Genomic DNA, 18,816 nt, shown 5'->3' on the forward strand with positions numbered 1-18,816 from the left:
TAATTACAAATGGGGATGAAGAGAATGCTGAATAATTTCTATTTTACAAGCTAAATATTTTGGGCTCGATTTTCCAAGCCCCAAGGTGAGAGTGGTGGGAAAATTGCAGAATCGGGGGGCAGGAACCCATCCCACCCCCCAACCCGCCTCCGTGCCAATGTCCCAGGAGGCGGGTACCCGACCCGTGCTGGGAGCCGCCTCCCCGAGGCTGGAAGGGGATTAGTGCCAATTAACTGCCTGTTAACAGATAGTTTAACAGGCAGTTTTTTGCCTAATCCCTATTTTTAGCCCTGAATTGTGGGCTGTCTGACAGCTCCGAACCCCGCCAAGTTAGCGAGGCAGGCCGTGGGTCTGCAGGAGTTGGAGGGGTCGAGATGTCCGTTGTGCAGGTGAGTGATGGGTGCATGTGTGCAGAGGTAAGTGTGTGAGGTAAGTGTAAAGTGTTTTAATAAGTTTTACTTACCTTTACTTTCTCCTGCAGGCTTCCTTCCTTCAGTTCTCGGGAGTCCCTCAGCTCACCGGCACAGAAAGCAGAATGGCCGCTGAACTGTCAAAAGCTGCAGCCTCTGCTCTCTGGTCTGGAGAGTTCTCTAACTGAGTCTGAGTAGAAGGACTCAAGTTCGAAGACAGATTGTCAGTGTTTGACAACTTCACAGAGACTGTCAAACGCTGATTTTTCATCTGTCAAAAGCTCTTGACAGAGGAAATGTCAATCGCTGACGTCACCAGTAACCAGGTGTCCCTTAATTGGCCTGCTGAGCCCGCTGGGCGGGCTTAACAAGGTCAATCAAGAGAAAGTAGTGTGGGTTGGCCACAAGTCGATGGAGGCGGGACTAAACCCCAAAAAGTGGGAGTCCCGCCTCCAAAAGCTCCCCATTGACAAAATCGAGCCCTTTCAGTTGCTATTCAAAGTTACATTTAGGTGAATTAAATTCTTATAAAGAGCTGACTGAACTGTAAAAGGTTACATTGGGATATTATAGTTATATATGTGTACATTATAAGCACAGCATAAAGAAGCAACCTACACACAGCTGTACTGCTGTCTATTGTCTTATAATGCCGCCTTTCTGATAAGATGTTAATCCGAGGCCCCCGCCAGCCCTCTCAGGTTGATGTGAAAGATCCTATGTCTCTATTTCGAAGAAGAGCAGGTGTGTCCTGGCCACTATTTATCCCTCAATCAACATCACTAAAACAGATTATCTGGTCCTTACCACATTGCTGTTTGTGGGAGCTTGCTGTGTGCAAATTAGCTGCTGCGTTTCCTACATTAAAACAGTGACTACACTCCAAAAGTACTTCATTAGCTGTAAAGCACATTGGGATGCCCTGAAGTCGTGAAAGGTGCTATATAAATGCAAGAATTCCCTAGATTCTAGAATGGTCACCGCAGATTGGAAGGTAGAAAATGTAACCCAGCTAGTCAAGAAAGGAGGGAGAGAGAAAACTCTCTCCAGTTAGACCAGTTAACCTGACATCAGTAGTAGGGAAAATGCTAGAATCTATTATTAGGGACATGGTAACAGAGCACCTGGAAAATCATAATATGATTGGGCAGAGTCAACACAGTTTCTGAGGTTGTAACTAGCAGGGTAGATAAGGGGGAACCAATGGATGTAGTGTATTTAGAAGAATGAGAGGTGATCTCATTGAAAGGTATAAAATTCTTAAGGGGCTTGACAGGGTAGATGCTGGAAGGATGTTTCCCCCTGGCTGGGGAGTTAAGAAGTAGGGGTAACAGTCTCAGAATAAGGGGTCAGCCATTTAGGACTGAGATGAGGAGAAATTTCTTCACTCGAAGAGTTGTGAATCTTTGGACTTCTCTACCCCAGAGGGCTGTGGATGCTCAGTGACATAAGTAAACTACTAAGCATTTGGTTTGAGTGTAAAACAAGGCTTTAATCAACTGTTTCACAACCATGAGTTGCTAGTTACATCACTAGTTCCTGGTTACAAAAACGTCCTGAGCAAGCTGGGCCCACGCCTGAGTATTTATACTTTCCTTGGACGGCGCCACCAGCTGGCCGCCCAGTGTTATCTCATGAGTCATTTCTACATGAATGGTAAGATTCATGACATTCTTCCTGCCTGAAAGATTTGGAAGTCCGACGACTTCCTTCTAGCGGATATAGCAGACCACGAAGAGCCGCAGTCGTTTCGATTTCTGTATTGACGTAAGAAAACTACTAAGCACTTGGTTTGAGTATAAAACAAGGCTTTAATCAACTGTTTCACAACCATGAGTTTCTAGTTACATCACTAGTTCCTGGTTACAGAAACATCCTGAGCAAGCTGGGCCCACGCCCGAGTATTTATACTTTCCTTGGACGGCTCCACCAGCTGGCCACCCAGTGTTATCTCATGAGTCATTTCTACATGAATGGCAAGATTCATGACACTCAGTCGTTGAGTATATTCATGACAGAGATCGATTGATCTTTGGGCAGTAAGGGAACCAAGGGATACGGGGATAGTGCGGGAAGGTGGAGTTGAGGTCGAAAATCAACCATGATCTTGTTGAATGGTGGAACAGGCTCGAAGAGCTGAATGGCCTACTCCTGCTCCTTTTTCAAGAAGAGTTTTTCCCCTTCGTATCGAAAAATGGCAAGATGCCCGACTTTCTTCCTAATTAATAGCCAGCTAAGAAAATTGCACTTACAGGAGTTGTCTTATTTAATATTGGAAAAAGCCCAACAACAAGCAGAGCCTCAAAAAACACAAAATTTTCCACTCCACGGAAATCTTTAGTGAAAGGCGAAATATTAATACCATCTGAAGGGAAATCAGAACTGCGCATTCTTGCGATTTAACTAATTATGGTGAGCAAGAAACATTCTCCCATTTGTCATTAAAAGAGGAATTTCACCTCAAGCAAAGGAGCTGATTTTTTTTTTGCCCAGTTTGAAGGAGGCTAATTTGCCACAGAATTAGCACCACAATGAGACAGTTTTGGGACACAAGAGATTTAAACCATATAATGAGATTTGTTTTGTGTCAGCGCGTTAAAAGCACGCACATCATCCGGAGGGCCCGGGACCCTCAAATTAAGACCGTCCCTTCAAATATTGGTAGAATAAAGTCTCTGATAGATCTGATAGCAGAAACAGGTTTTATGGATTGTTGACTCGGGCATAAAGCAGGGGGTGACAGTCTTTGTTGGGCGAGGAGTAGGAAAGTGGGGACAGATTTTGGTGGATTATGAAAGGTTATACATGTCAGTTGTCAGGGAGAGGGAGGAATATCATGAAAGAACAGGTTCAAATTTTCTTTGGGCGGTCCCAGTATTGTCAATCTTGCAAGTCTTACACTGTAATTTCCTGTACATACGTGTGACATTTCACATCCACTTCTTCCACTACCAATTTTCTAAAGTATTTCGTAAAGTGGTCACCGCACACCTCTTGAAGAAAGGTTTTCTTTAGTCTTTTTTCTTCTAAGTCTTTATGGTCAATATTTTGCGCTCATCGGTGTGAAGAGTGCCGGTCTTGGGGAATGGAACATTTTTGTCACTTGTCACCCAAGATCTGTATTGTGTGTGTTCGCAAATTCCACTTCTCACACCAGCCATTTTTTGGCATCTCCAAGTGATGTTTCCAATTTAATGCCGAAGGGTTATAAATTATAAAAAGCTATTGGGTGGAGAGCAAAAGGGGCTGCCGATTCGCTATTGCCCATAATGCGACACTGCCCAAGACGTATTTATACCCCAATGTCTCCAGCTGTTCTGTGTTTGTCTTAACTCGGTTGCGCTCTTGTCATTTTGGTTCCTATCACCCAAACTGTCTGGACTAGATGTGAACCCAAGCCCAATAGGTGAAAGGCCAATGCTTCACTCAGTCACCCACTAGTTGGGAAAATACATGTTGAATGTCATTGGCATAAATCCAGTCACGTGGTGTAACTGATCTCTTCAGTGGCCAAATTCTCTTCACACTTTTTCTTTCATAATGTCAACTCGAAACCTGATTATTTTATGATCCTAAATATTACAAAGTTTATTTGCATGGACTTGAATTGAAATCAGTCCATTGGCAGCCCACAACATCCATCCAGTGACATCTTAAGAACTTCAGAACAAAGGCTACTGTACTCTTTGAGATCATATGGTTGAGATCCATGTACAGGACTACATTACTGATTATCGGTAAATATACCGCATGTACTTTGCAACACAGCAAGGAATTACCAACTGGCCATCAGTATGCCCTCCAGCCACAACTTCAATCACAAGTTCTTGCCACCCTCTCGGAATAATTCCATTTCCCAATAATCCTTAGTGGTGACCAATAGTTGCACACTTACTTCAGCCCTTATTATAATGTTGGGTCAGCTGAAACTTCATGTATTTTTACTCGAATATTTAGTTTCTATTTTGCGCCTGAGCAAAGCAAAATCAACAAAAACCAGACCGAGCAAGTCTCTATCTTGTATGTTGTGCCCACAGTTATTGGTTTAAAAGATGTAACCTGCTTTGTTATCTCTCACTCTTAAATGGACAGGATCTGCTACTACTATTATCACTACCGCCAGTATGACTACAACAATAACTTGTATTTATATGGTGCCTTTAACGTAGTAAAACGTCCAAAAACGCTTCACAGGAGCGCAATCAGACAAAATTTGACACCGAGCCACATAAGGAGATATATTAGGGCAGATGGCCAAAGGCTTGGTCAAAGAGGTAGGTTTTAAGGAGCGTCTTAAAGGAGGAAAGAGAGGTAGAGAGGCGGAGCTGTTTAGGGAGGGGCGAGGGATTCGAAAACAAGGATGAGAATTTTAAAATCGAGGCGGGAACCAATGTAGGTCAGCGAGCACAGCGGGTGATGGGTGAACGGGATTTGGGGCGAGTTAGGACACGGGGCAGCAGAGTTTTGGAGGAGCTCAAGTTTACGAGGGTAGAATGTGGGAGGCCGGCCAGGAGTGCGTTGGAATAGTCAAGTCTAGAGGTGACAAAGGCATGGATGAGGGTTTCTGCAGCGGATGAGCCGAGGCAAGGGCAGATTAGTACTACTACTAGCACTATTACTATTATTCATAGTACTACAACAACAAAAGGTTGCATTTATATAGCACCTTTAACATAGTAAAACGACCCAAGATACTTCACAGAACAAAAAGCAGATGCTGAGCCAAGGAAGATATTAAGTGGGATGGCCAAAGAGGTGGGTCTTAAAGAGGATCTTACAGAAGGAGAGTGCAGTGGAGAGGCAGAGGGGTGTAGGGAAGGAATTCAAGAGAGTGGAACTAGATGGCTGAAGGCATGGCTGCCAATAGCACATCAAAGGAAGGAGGGCCGAATCAAAGGATAAGGAGATTTTGGGGGAGGGTCGGGGTGAGGTAGGACCAGAGGATAGTTACAGAGATAGGGAGGGGTGAGGCCATGAAGAGATTTAATTACAGGGATCTCCTGAGAAGGCGTTGGCAATGACAAATTTCACTGAGACACATTCTCACGATGAAAGTAATTCACAGATCTTCTCGCCCTTCAGCAAAAAACACAAGTGAAAAGCACTTTTAACAAACACCTCTCTGGATATCTGAATGGTCTTTTGATCTGTCAGGCTCACTGTGCCCATAAAATCTGAACCTTTGCAATGTGCCAAGATTGGGAACCATGCCGAATCTACAGAACGGACAAGCCCAGTTTTGGAATTCTGGGGTCACGACATTTGCCTTCCTTCATCAGAGCTGTTGACATTGATGTGCACAGGAAGTCGTATGATGGTACTTCCTGCGCTGAATAAAACTTTCAGTTGTGGCGATTTCATTGAGCTTTTCTTTAAAAAAACAGTCAACGTTTATACAACTGCGCACAACAGGAAATAAAACAAAATAATGTTGTCACCGCCACTTCTAAAGATTGGGGACACTGGTGTGATACTTCAGTACTAATTAACGCTGATTAAGTTCTGACTCCATCGATTCTTGCTCAGGAGAACACACAGGAATAAATGAACATCTAACAATACCAACTGATTTCAATCCTTCTCTAACAGGAGAAGTATGTTAAGCATGTTTTTTTTAGTAATTCAGTAATAAAAGTTACATAAAATGTCCCTAGCTTCTGCTTTATTGGTTTTATGGAGTTTATATATTATATATGTGTGCTGTTAGTTTATCTTAGGTGCGATACAATAGATAGCCACCGAATGTTGTCACGGGTGGAAACTTTGCTGGAATTGAGCCCGCCGTCAATCTTAACCAAACTCTTTGCCCGTAGTTTAGCTCCAGCACTGCGTCGCCTGTCACCACTCTGCTGCCGGAGACGCTACTGTCCGTATCTTCAGACTGAAAAGCCAGCTTATCCACTCCGTCCACCACCAGGTAGCCAGACAAGTGTGGGCTGGAGGACTCAATGGTGTATTTGAAGACATACACGCCAAGGTAAGGAATCAAAAACTTTCCACTTCCCGGTGCATAGGAAGCACCATAATTGACATAGAGGTGGTTGAACTTGATTGGACCGGCAGTATTCATCGCGTAGGTGTGCGCTACGAAGAATGTCACCATCGGGGCGTATCTGTAGGATCCTCGTGAAAAATCTACCAAAGAATTCAAAAGGAAAATCAGATGAATAATTTGATGACAACAAAGAGATGGTGCCTGAGGTACTGAATGCTTTCACTACCCACTGCTATAGTAATGTTAAGCTGCTGCAAGGAGTAAGCATTCTGCTTAAATATAAGATAGTTACCAATAAATCCAATATAGAATTCAGGAGGAACCTCTTTACCCAGCGAGTGGTTAGAATGTGGACCTCGCTACCACAAGGAGTAGTGGAGGCGAATAGGATTGATGCATTTAAGGGAAAGCTAGATAAACACACGAGGGAGAAAGGAATAGGAGGATATGCTGATAGGCTGAGATGAAGTAGGGTGGGAGGAGGCTCCTGCGGAGGATAATCACCAGCATAGACCAGTTGGGCCGAATGGCCTGTTTCTGTGCTGTACATTCTATGTAGGTTTTGACAAGTAACTTGGGTCTTCTAAATCTAAAGTCCAAACTTAGGGCAGAGGTACCAGGATTAAATGGGGACTTAATTATTGTGAGGCAGCTTATCTCTGCCACTACATTGGAATAAATTCCATATTTCAAGTAAAAGGCAAAATTATTTCAGATCTTGACCCCAAGCACTCACCATTACATCAGGGAAACTTTGTTCCATGGGTAAAATGGCAACACGAATGCGCAGAGGGTCGTTTTGCTCCTCCTTGTAATGGCACTGACTCCTGCTTTAAGGGGACAGGTGTTTTTTTAGACTGGACTCAAATGCACATCTCAGCTTTGGAACATGGCCTGATGTTCACTCCTGCTTGGCACAGCCCCAGCCTGCTCTGCACAAACTCCATGGCCGCGATTTTGCCTACCGAGGCAGGTCCGGTGCGGCTGGTGTTGGTGGCGGGCCACGACCCCGCTGCTGGCTCCATCCCGCTCTGTGAAAAGAATTTTACGCTGATTGGACTTGTTAAGCCCACCCAGTGCATTTGCCAGCCAACTGAAGGGAGCTGGTCTGATGACGTCACTTGATGACACGTCATCAGCCGGTTTCCTTAAAGGAACGATGTTCAAGTTGATTTTGATAGTTCTGCTGTCAGTGTTCTACAGCATTGAGGTGCTGCAACACTGACAAGCACTGCATAGAGGTGCATGGCTGCACCCAGGCTCTCCCATGACTCCCTCCATATGCTTATGGAGGGAGTCACAGCACACAGGGAGGTCCTCTTCCCTTTCAATGGGCGGAAGAGACCAGGAGATCAACGTTGCACATTGCAGAGGAGGTCACAACCAGGGATTTGGTCAGGAGGACCAGGCTGCAGCAGCGCAAACCTTTCAATGATCTCAGTAGATCAGGAAACATTAGTACAAAGCCACACTCATCCTGCTGTGCCACCCATCACATCCCCATCACACTGCCTTCCATACCCTACTCCTGCACATCCTTACACCAACCTTGCACCTCTATCCATCCCTCTCTATCTACATTATCACTTCTCCCATCTCACTAGTCACCCCTCACACTCACCCTCATCCTAGTCCAATCATAGCAACTAACAACACACAAGGGTAGCCACTTTGGTGTTTTATCCAATGTTCATGTAAAGTTTCTGTTAATGTGTTGTCAAACATTGAAACCTTTAGTTTCAACACTTTGAGTTCCTGGACAGATTTGAGTGCACCTTTGGAAGTGGCTTAGTGAGTTGCAGTGAATGGTGAGACATAACGGTACCCCTCACAATGGTGATGAGTGTGAAAGGAATGGCTTGGGCATTGTAGGGATGCTTTATGGTGTCGGTGTGGGGTGGTGCCAACCTGGCACATCATGTGACAGCCAGGGTGTACAATGTCAAGTGAAATAAATCTGGCCATGGTGAGGCCATCCCTGGCGTCCCGGGCAGCAATGTGGTCGGGTGCTGATGTCCTGTGCAGTATCAGGTGATTGCGAGGTGGTTGGTGTTGTTGTTGGTGCTGCTGGTGTTGGGGCTGATCGTGGTGGGATTCTGAGGACCAAGGTGAGATTTTTTCAAGGGCACCAATGCTGATGGAATAGATGAGGTTGCGATGACAGAAGCGATCAGTCAGTGGTGAGAGAGGTTGCTCCAATGACATTGGATAGAGAGTTAGCTCCAAACACTTGCTAGCTGCATAAAGCTCAATCTGTCTTCCAAATGCAGTAAGCAACAGCTTCCGACCTTGAAAAGTGAATAGCTATGAAATGGGAGATTTTATAGACCATTTGCAGCTATCAAGTTTAGAAATCATCACAGGCTGACACAACTCCCGACCTCCTTGCGTGATGTGATCCCCGAGCAGTGGGGAAGCCATTGGCGAATTCTAAAAATCTAAAGGTGAGCTTAAAATAATACTTAATTGCCTCTTAACAATCCAGCTAATGATCTAAATTGCCTCCCCCGCCGCTTGGTATCGGGTCTGTTCAGCGATGACAAATCCAACATCTGGGAGCCTAGTGTGGTGGCGGATCGACAGCGTGTTCCCTTCCCGCTGTGAAAAAAAAACATTTTCCCAGCCAACCCACCACCAAACGCGTCCCCTGGCCCCCCAAAAAACTCTGGCCCATGTGTCACCTCACCTGGATCAGGAAACAGTGTCAAAAGTGGCCTCCCTAATGAATGAGTTAAAGTGAAATAATTGCACTTTGTTTCCATGGTCAAATGTTTTTGAAGCATTGTTATTGTAAAAGAAAAACACAGCAGGTTCTGTGACTGCTGCCAAGTTACCCACAAATAAGCCTCAATTTGTTTAGAAGTGTAACAATGGAAGGCAAATTCTTTGGCTTGGCTCTTGATAGGACTTTGGCTTTCACCTCAGAAGGTTAAGAGTTCAAGCGCTGCTCCAGGATTTGAGCCTATAATCTGGGCTGACACATACAGTATTGAAGGATTGCTGCATTGTTGGAGGTGCCTTCTCTTATGTTTATTAATAAATAGACATTCTTATTATGAACACAGCTAGCTTTTGCTAGCTACTTTTATTGAGCACATGTGGACTAGGTACTGCATCTGTAGAGGCTTCCATCTTGACTGCTGCCTTGTGGGTAGCCTAGTGCCTCATGGGTAATGTAGTCATAATATACATACAGCTGGGTAGTGTAGTCTTATACATACAGCTATATGCAGCTCTGCGGCTCCACCTAGTGTCCACTATAGAATGACATGTTATTGATCGTTACACCTTCTTTTGGATGAGATGTTAAATTAAAGCCCTGTGTGCCTGCTCAGGGAAACATAAATGATCCCATGGCACTATTTGAAAAGCAGGGAGTTCTCCCAGGTCACACCACTCATCCCTCAATCAATGCCATCAATAACAGATAAACCGGTCATTTATCTCATTTGCTGTTTGTGGGACTTAAGTGTGCAAAGCAGTGTTTGCTTGCATAATAACAGTGGCTACACTTCAGAGGTAAACTGCTTTGAAACGTGCTGAGGACTGCAAAGGCTGTCTGCAAATGCACATAAATGTGTCAGCTGTGGCTCAGTTGGCAGCACACTCGCTTCTGAGTCAGAAGGTTGTGGGTTCATAGTCCCACTCCAGGGACTTGAACACATAAAGCTAGGCTGACACTCCCAGTGCAGTGCTGAGGGAGTGCTGCACTGTCGGAGGTGCCGTCTTTCAGATGAGACGTTAAACCGAGGCCCCGTCTGCTCTCTCAGGTGGCGTAAAAGATCCCATGGCACTATTTCGAAGAAGAGCAGGGGAGTTATCCCTGGTGTCCTCGCCAATATTTCTCCCTCAACCAACATAACAAATACAGATTATCTGGTCATTATCACATTGCTGTTTGTGGGACCTTGCTGTGCCTTGAATATATTCAATGACTCTGCCTCCACAGCTCTCTGGGGTAGAGAATTCCAAAGATTCACGACCCTCTGAGAGAAGAAATTCCTCCTCATCTCTGTCTTAAATGGGCGACCCCTTATTCTGAAACTATGCCCCCTAGTTCTAGATACCCCCACTAGAATCTTATATGTTTCAATAAGATCACCTCTCATTCTTCTAAACTCCAATGAGTATAGGCTCAACCTTTCGTCATACGTCAATCCCTTCATCCCAGGAATCAACCTAGTGAACCTATCAATGCAAGTCTTTCTTTCTTATATGGAGGTTTTTGGCAGCTCACTGACTGTCACGAGGTAAGTGGGTCACTACTTCAAGCTAACGCTCTGAGTCCGACCAACAAATGTCTTCTAACAATCTGAAGAAGCCTTTGTGTCACCTGGGGAGTTTGGTCCTGAGCAATGGCTGGCCGAGAATCACTTCATAGTTTAACTGAGTGCAATCACAAAGCATCACTACCGCCCAAATTTTCAAGGAGATCCTGACGTAAGAAAACTACTAGGCACTTGGTCTAAGCGTCAAACAAAGCTTTAATCAACTGTTTTACAACATGGAGGTCTAGTTGTGTCCTTCACTAGTTCCTGTTAAGAATGTCCTGAGCAAGCTGGGCCCGTGCCCGAGTATTTCTACTCTCCCTGGACAGCGCCACCCGTAGGCCGCTCAGTATTATTTCATAAGTCTTTCTTTCATGAACGACTGATTCATGTCAGACCCTATCTTCTCAAATCTGAGTGGTGGCTGCTTATGTTGTAACGTGGCCGTGTTTAGTCATTTTAGGTGCAGACATTCTAATTTAAAATAAATTTGCAGTGGAACAATTTGGATACATTTAGAAAGATTTTGGCCCATAACGAGTGATTTGGATTTAAAGCCCCCGAAATTTTAAGGGTAGAAGCTGGTTGTGGCCCATTTTTGGGCGCAGAACAAACAGGGTGGAGACAGCTCACGCCCCAACCGGGAGGCTTAAGGCTCACCCAATATTGGGCTTCAGGTCTCATTTCAGTAAATTGGATGAGTCAATCCGCGGGGGGATGAGGGAGGACAATGGGAGGCGGGTGGGGTGGGGCGGATCGCAAGCCGGCAACGCCCCTCAGGACTGCTTTAGAGCTGGGAAGGAGCACTCCCAGCTCCACATTAAACTTAACAAAATATATATATATATATATATATACTTGCGTTTTTGTTTCTGCCCGCTGCTTAGCCGCAGCAACTGCTGAGGATTCCTGAGGTCGTAAAATTTAGCAGAGGAGGCGTAGGCCTGTCATTTGCATATGTAAGGAGCATGTTTTAGGCGGCTGGTGGGACACCGAAAGATCACCAAACCCAGCATGGGGGTCACGTGTCTTGGGGGCACAAGGGATTGCCCCCAGAAATTGGTACATTTTCCGTCCAGAAAACAGGCGCACAAGGACCAACTTAGCCCCCCACCCCCACAGTGTTGCGCATAAGCAGTAAAATAACTTGTTGTTTAATATCCATTCTCTGTACGTATAATGTTAAGTGGCAAAAGGATCACTGTGCCTCCATATTTCTCTGTGGGCTCCTGTCACTAGCAGTTGGTACCTTTATGTGAACCTGATGCAACTGAAGTTCCAATGCCCAATTTCCTGACGGGCTTAGGGTCTATGGTTCCATTTCCCCGATTTTCTTAGGAGGGGTTTTGCCATTAACGTGCCCCTGGAATATTGCAGTCGCTCTCATTATCTTTCAGATAATGGTGACTGGGATGGGACCATCATTTCCTTGGAGTTTGAATCTGGAGCGCAATGTATCTTAAAATGTTTCTTTACCTAGTGGTGCAAGAGGCTGTTCATCCGAAGTGTCTATTTTGCTGGAGAGATGAAGATAGCAATTACTGTCTGTTATGTTATCATATAGTGTTCAATGCACTCGGACCCAAGTCATCCCTTTGCCATTTTAATGGAGGCTCAACCTTGTTCGTGGCACCATTAAAACATCAGAGCAAGATATGATACAGACGCACTACGTGTTTGTACAATAGGAAGAAGGAACGTATATATTTATATAGCGTATTTCACAGATGTTCCAAAGCACTTCACCCAAACAACTTGCACTCAGACAAAGATTCACAGCCATGTAAGTACTTCTGAAGTGTCATCTCTGTTGTAATGTAGGAAAGGTGGCAGCCAATTTGCACACAGCAAGGCCCCACAAACAGCAATGTGCTAATGATCAGATAATCTGTTTTAGCGATGTTGGTTGAGGGATAAATGTTGTCCAGGACACCGGGGAGAACTCCCCGGCCCTTCTTTAACTAGTACCATGGTATCTTTTACAACACATCTGAAAGACGGCACCTCCGAAAGTGCGGCGCTCGCTCAGTACTTCACTGAAGTGTCGGCCTGGCTTATGTGCTCAAGTTAAATGATCAGCGAATGCGAATTCAAATCCAACATGGCGGTTTGAGAAGTTAAATTCAGTTTTTTAAAAATCTGGTCTCAGTAAATGTGAGCATGAAGCTATCGGATTCTTGTAAAGACCCAATTGGTTCACTAATGTCCTTTAGGGAAGGAAAACTGCTGTCCTTAACCAGTCTGGCCTATATGTGACTACAGTCCCACTAGGGTCGGCAACCCTCCACGATTGTCTTGGAGTCTCCAGGAATTAAACATTAATGTCCTGGACACTGCAGCAAACAACAACAACCTGTATTTATGTAGCGCCTTTAACGTAGTAAAACGGGAGCGATTATCAGACAAAATTTGACACCGAGCCACACAAGGAGAAATTAGGGCAGGTGACCAAAAGCTTGGTCAAAGAGGTAGGCTTTAAGGAGCGTCTTAAAGGAGGAAAGAGAGGTTGAGATGTGGAGAGGCTTAGGCAGGGAATTCCAGAGCTTAGGACCTCGGCAACAGAAGGCACGGCCACCAATGGTTGAGTGATCATAATCAGGGATGCTCAAGAGGGCAGAATTAGAGGAGTGCAGATATCTCGGTGGTGGGGGGGGGGGGGCGGGGCGTTGTGGGGCTGGAGGAGATTACAGAGAGAGGAAACAACGTAGGAGAAAAGTCATAAGAAAATTGTGGTTTTTTTCCATTTTCTTTAAATGCTTTTATTAGTTTTAAAAAAATTGGAGACAGGGGAAAAAACTGTTTGACTGGACGGGTAAGCTGGAGACAGGAGGTCATGTGATGAAACCTCCAGGGATCCATCGAACCAGAGTGGGAAACCCCAAGTCCCACATCAACATGGTTGACTCTTAACCGCCTTCTGAAGTGGCCGCGCAAGCCACTCCGTTGTATCAAACCCCGACAAAAAAAAATATACGGAATGCAGCGGTTCAGGAAAAAGGTTGACCACCACCTTCTCAGGACAGCTAGGAATGGGAAATAAATGCGGCCTTGCCAGCGACGCCCTCATCCCGAGGAGGAATGAAAAAAAAAAATTCTCTCTCGAGCGAGGCTTGAAATCAAGACCTTTCCCAAGTCAGAGGCAGGAGTGCTACCACTGAGCCAAGGCGGACAGTCATTGTTACCCTACGGACTGCACTAGATCCAAGCCAACCTTCGGTCTGTTTGTCCAGCAAAGTTCATCACCTTTCCTCACTCCTCCTTAGTGTGTATTTGTGGGATTTTAAATTTCGAGTCACTGAATTATGTTTTTGGAGGGGGTGGGGAGGACGTGGAGAGAGAGGATCCGAACTTGAATATAAATGCTAAAAAATGGACCAGCAATATCAATGTCACTAATTGAGCATTTGGAGCAAATTCAAGATCTTAATTAGTTTGCTTTAGGGTGTGAATAAAATGCTGAATAAATAGTACGGCAAAAATTTAGTACATGTTTTACAAACCAAATCAGACCCTATTTGGGCTACTTCCAATGTGATTTAATAAGTGATATGCTAATAGGTTTGACTGTACCACAATGCCTTTGAACTGGAATAGTTGATTGCTGTCCGCTTTAAAACCACACACAAGTTGAGATCTTATTAACGGGCGTTGGATTGTTCCATTGATGCAACAGCCCATGGCACTACTGAAAAGAAAAGGGGCTCCTTCTGGTCCACTCAATTGGAAAATTCATAAGGTAAAAATATACCCCTGTTGCTTGCTCCAGGGGCCGGGACTTGTCTACTGTGCTGAGAGCTTAAATAGATGGAAAATCGAAGAACCTCACCTGTCTTCAAGGCATTTTCATCCAGCAGCTTTATGTCACAGCTGGGACCTCCAAATGGGGGGCGGCAGGCACATACGAAGCCTTTCCTTTGATTAATACACGTACCACCGTTCTGGCATGGGGCACTGCTGCAGCTGACAGACTCCACTGCGAATACAGATGGTAACAGTCGTTATATCGTAGATTAGGATTCCACAGTTCTCTCTTTACATTAGCACAGAGAAGTTTTGAAAACACTCAGTCTCCTCCATAGGTACCATCCTCCTCTGACAGTATGATCCTTGTCATCTGAAGCAGCCATCAGGTTAATTGAATCTGCTGGTTATCTCCCCCCCAAAACTACTGTTGCCATATACTCGGCTGGTTTTGTCTGCTGTAGGTGGGAAGCATTAGTTGATATAATAGCCACCGGCACGTCTTGTGAAAATGGCTACTTCATGAAGTTGAATCTTGTGGTTTCCATGCGTGCAGACACTGTAGCAGCACCCCGTGCACACTGACCTACATTGGCTCCTGGTCTGACAACCCTTCGCATTTAAAATTATCATCCTTGTTTTCAAATCCCTCGCCCCCTCCCTATCTCTGTAACCTCCTCCAACTGTAACATCTCTCTCAGATCTCTGCACTCCTCCAATTTTGGCCTCTTGTGCATCCCCGGTTTTCATCACCTAGGTCCTAAGCTCTGGAATTCCCTGCCTAAACCTTTCCGCCTCTCTACCTCTCTTTCCTCCTTTAAGATGCTCCTTAAAACCTACCTCTTTGACCAAGCTTTTGGTCACCTGTCCTAATATCTCTTAAAGTTGCTCGGTGTCAAATTTTGTTTGGTAACACTCCTGTGAAGCCACTATATAAATATATAAGTTGGTGTTGAACATTTAATTCGCAGATTTCCCACAAAATACTGCCACTCAACTCAATAGCCACATCTCCCACCATCACGTAATCCTTACTCCAACAACCAGTCTTCACTAAATCTTGGCCACCCCTACATTCAAATTCCTGCTTACAAGGGACAGAGATGTAAATTGCCCTCCTCGAGAATACTACTGCTCTTGCTCATGATACTGCTCTCACCTAACGTACTACCATTAACAAATCCACTGCTACCTACTCTGGCAACATGTCTTCCTTCACTGAAGACACTGCCACGCTCAGAGGACAGGACAGGTCATTTCTTAACAACCCAACAGCCTAGTTTCAAGTCATTCAAATCACATGAGTGTAATAAACAGTATGCAGAGTGTGGACGTATACTGCTAGTATTTCACTATTATTAGTCATGGACATTAATTTATTAACACTAATCAAAATAGTATGAAAGCAGTCACTGACAATAGTGTCTCCCCCAACAGAGTGACAGGAACAATCAATGACCAAAAGTTACGGATCAGTTCAATAAATGAAGCCTTTGTGATTCCACTGTATTAGCTGAAGATATGATCAATACTGAGTGCATTGCAATGAGACAATTTATATCACTGCTGCCTTTCCCTTAGAGAGAGCTGCAGGTGACACAATTTGTTATCACAATTATAATAAAATCAGACAAGGCTTTAATATCAGTCACCACAGGGCAGCTGCAAAAGCCAGAAGTTCTTCGGTAACTCTCCTGTGATGGATCGGGGCGCTAACACCTGGCTTCAAAGCAAGGTCAGTCCCTTACAAACTTCACACAGCAACATTGTAATTCCAGCTTCAATTAACACTGTGGCTGTGATTTCAAGGCGGATGTATGACAGGCAACTTATCCCTCAGGGAGAACTGAGAGCAGGTAAGTTCCCCCCACCCATCCGCCCCCACCCCCAGCCACCCCACCGCCACCCCCACTGTCCATCCACCAAGAAAATTATTTTTGTAACAGAACTGCCAGGCAGAGAGAAAAAAATGAAATCACACTGGGCTAGATTTTCGTCTTCACTGCCTGGGTGGTAATCTGGCGGAGCTGATCGCTCGCTCTTTGTACAAACTGCCCGATTATCACTCCATTGATTCCATGTTTGGTCACAAGAATCCATGCAAATTAGTGTCAGTTTTGCCTTTGACGGGCTCCTGGTTAAACAGCTCCTTGATTTCAAAATTCTCATCTTGTTTTCAAATCCCTCCATGGCCTCCCCCCTTCCTATCTGTGTAATCTCCTTCAGCCCCACAACCTCCCCCGCCGCCCCCCCCCCCCAAGATATCTACGCTCCTCTAACTCTGCCCTCTTGAGGACCCCTGATTATAATCGCTCAACCTTTGGTGGCTGTGCCTTCTGTTGCCGAGGCCCTAAGCTCTGGAACTCCCTGCCTAAACCTCTCCGCCTCTCTACCTCTCTTTCCTCCTTTAAAACCTGCCTCTTTGACCAAGCTTTTGGTAACCTGCCCTAATATCTCCTTATGTAGCTCAGTGTCAAATTTTGTTTGATAACGCTCCTGTGCAGCGCCTTGGGATGTTTTACTACGTTAAAGGCGCTATATAAATACAAGTTGTTGTTGTTGAGACACATTTTGCCTCCGCTCATCATTTGCTTCTGATGTCATGGCCGCAATTAAAAACTCAGTTGGCGATGAGTTGGAGCTGCGGGCCTACGCTCTAACGATCCATCCCAGTGAACTGCTGCGGCAGCTTTCTCTGTCACTCTTGTGATTTTGTAGCTCAGCTCAAAATTCAGGCACATTTTTTTCTTTCTCACTCCAAAATCATCTGGGGATAGAGAGACTTTCTCGTGTTTGCAAAAAGAGCTTCTGATAGGCCCAAGCTCTGAACTCTCAATGCAACAAATATTGAGATCTCCGTTAATGTACAGTGCGTTAATTGCTGAGCTGATCGATACGAGTTAGAATTCCAGGGGGCCGAAATTCCTCGACTGATCCGGTGAAATCCCATGGTAACATAACAATGTAAGAAATGGGAGCAGGAGTCGGCCATTTGGCCCCTCAAACCTGCTCCGCCATTCAATAAGATCATGGCTAATCTTCTACCTCAACTCCACTTTCCTGCCCGATCCCCATATCCCTTGATTCCCCTAGAGTCCAGTAATCTATCAATTTCAGTCCTGAATATACTCGACGACTGAGCATCCACAGCCCTCTGGGGTAGAGAATTCCAAAGATTCACCTCTTCCGGAATGGCAACAATCTCCACCGGGACCCGGACTTGCCAAGGGGAGGCGGGGGGGAAATGTTTCTGGGAGGCGGGGGGGAAATGTTTCTGGGATGGTCTTGTGGGGGCAGATCCTCTGCCCATCCCTACAAGGCCATCAACATAAGGAGGTAGGGGCTACACTGCCCCCTAGCCTCATAAGGACCCGACGTAACTTTGGCTACTGGTATGTGACGTAATAAAACTCACTACGCACTTGGTTTGAGTATAAAGCAAGGCTTTAATCAACTTGTTTCAGAACATGGAGGTCTAGTTGTACTTCACTAGTTCCTTGTCTTACAAAATGTCCCTGGCAAGCTAGGGCCCATGCCCAAGTATTTATACTCCTTGGACGGCGCCACCAGCTGGCCGTCCAGCGTTATTTCATAAGTAGTTTCTTGATGATGAGATTTATAACAGTATGCTAAGCGAGAAGAGACATACTAGCCTCTTGAAGGGCGGAAGTAGACCGCATTGGGAAGGGAAGGAGGGGGTCTAGGCTGGGATCATGGCCTGGACCTTTGATGGATCCAGAATTTATTTATATAACTGCAGGTCCCCCTTCTGGGCCCCGCACCTCAGGAAGGATATATTGGCCTTGGAGAGAGTACAGCGCAGATTCACCAGAATGATACCAGTGTTTAGAGGGCTAAATTATGAGGATCAGTTGCATAGACTAGGCTTGTAGTCCCTCAAGTATAGAAGATTAAGGGGTGATATAATTGAGGTGCTTAAGATGATTAAAGTATTTGATGAGGTAGATAGAAGCTACCTCCTCTGGATGGGCAGTCCAGAACAAGGGGGCATAAGCTTAAAATTAGTGCTAGGCCGTTCAGGGATGATGTCAGGAAGCACTTCTTCACACAAGATTTTGTGGAAATCTGGAACTCTCGCCCTGAAAAAAAGCTGTTGAGACTGGGGGTCAATTGACAATTTCAAAACTGCGATTGATAGAGCGTTGAGGGATATGGAACCAAGGCAGGCAGATGGAGCTAAGACACAGATCAGCCATAATCGAATTAAATGGTGGAACAGGCTTGAGGGGCTGACTGGCCTCCTCCTGTGCCTATGTTCCTATAATGTGACGTGGGCACTGATGGTGTCAGCGTTTAAGGGCACTGTTGGGCTTGATCCGAGTGTAAGTGCCGGAATTGCGGCCCATGGAATTTCAGAGCCCCGGTCTTGACTCACATTTGC

At 45.3% G+C, this 18,816-nt stretch overlaps 1 protein-coding gene and 1 pseudogene across 1 annotated transcript in view; both read right to left on the bottom strand.

Moving 5' to 3' along the window:
* Positions 1-1,876: 1,876 nt before the first annotated feature.
* Positions 1,877-18,816, bottom strand: part of LOC147122552 (multimerin-1-like) — an 80,935-nt gene continuing 63,995 nt past the window's right edge. The window contains exons 7-8 of the mRNA XM_086006607.1: positions 14,500-14,646; positions 1,877-6,545 (exon numbers count right to left, since the gene is read on the bottom strand). Coding sequence (XP_085862733.1) covers positions 6,124-6,545; positions 14,500-14,646 — 569 coding nt within the window. The 3' untranslated portion in view covers positions 1,877-6,123. The remainder of the gene's footprint in view (positions 6,546-14,499; positions 14,647-18,816) is intronic.
* On the bottom strand, positions 2,691-2,787 carry LOC147122553 (U5 spliceosomal RNA; annotated as a pseudogene).

This window comes from Somniosus microcephalus, chromosome 2, assembly GCF_052327205.1.
Source record: "Somniosus microcephalus isolate GS21.2 chromosome 2, FLI_Smic_1.0, whole genome shotgun sequence".
Classification (NCBI taxonomy): Eukaryota; Metazoa; Chordata; class Chondrichthyes; order Squaliformes; family Somniosidae; genus Somniosus; species Somniosus microcephalus.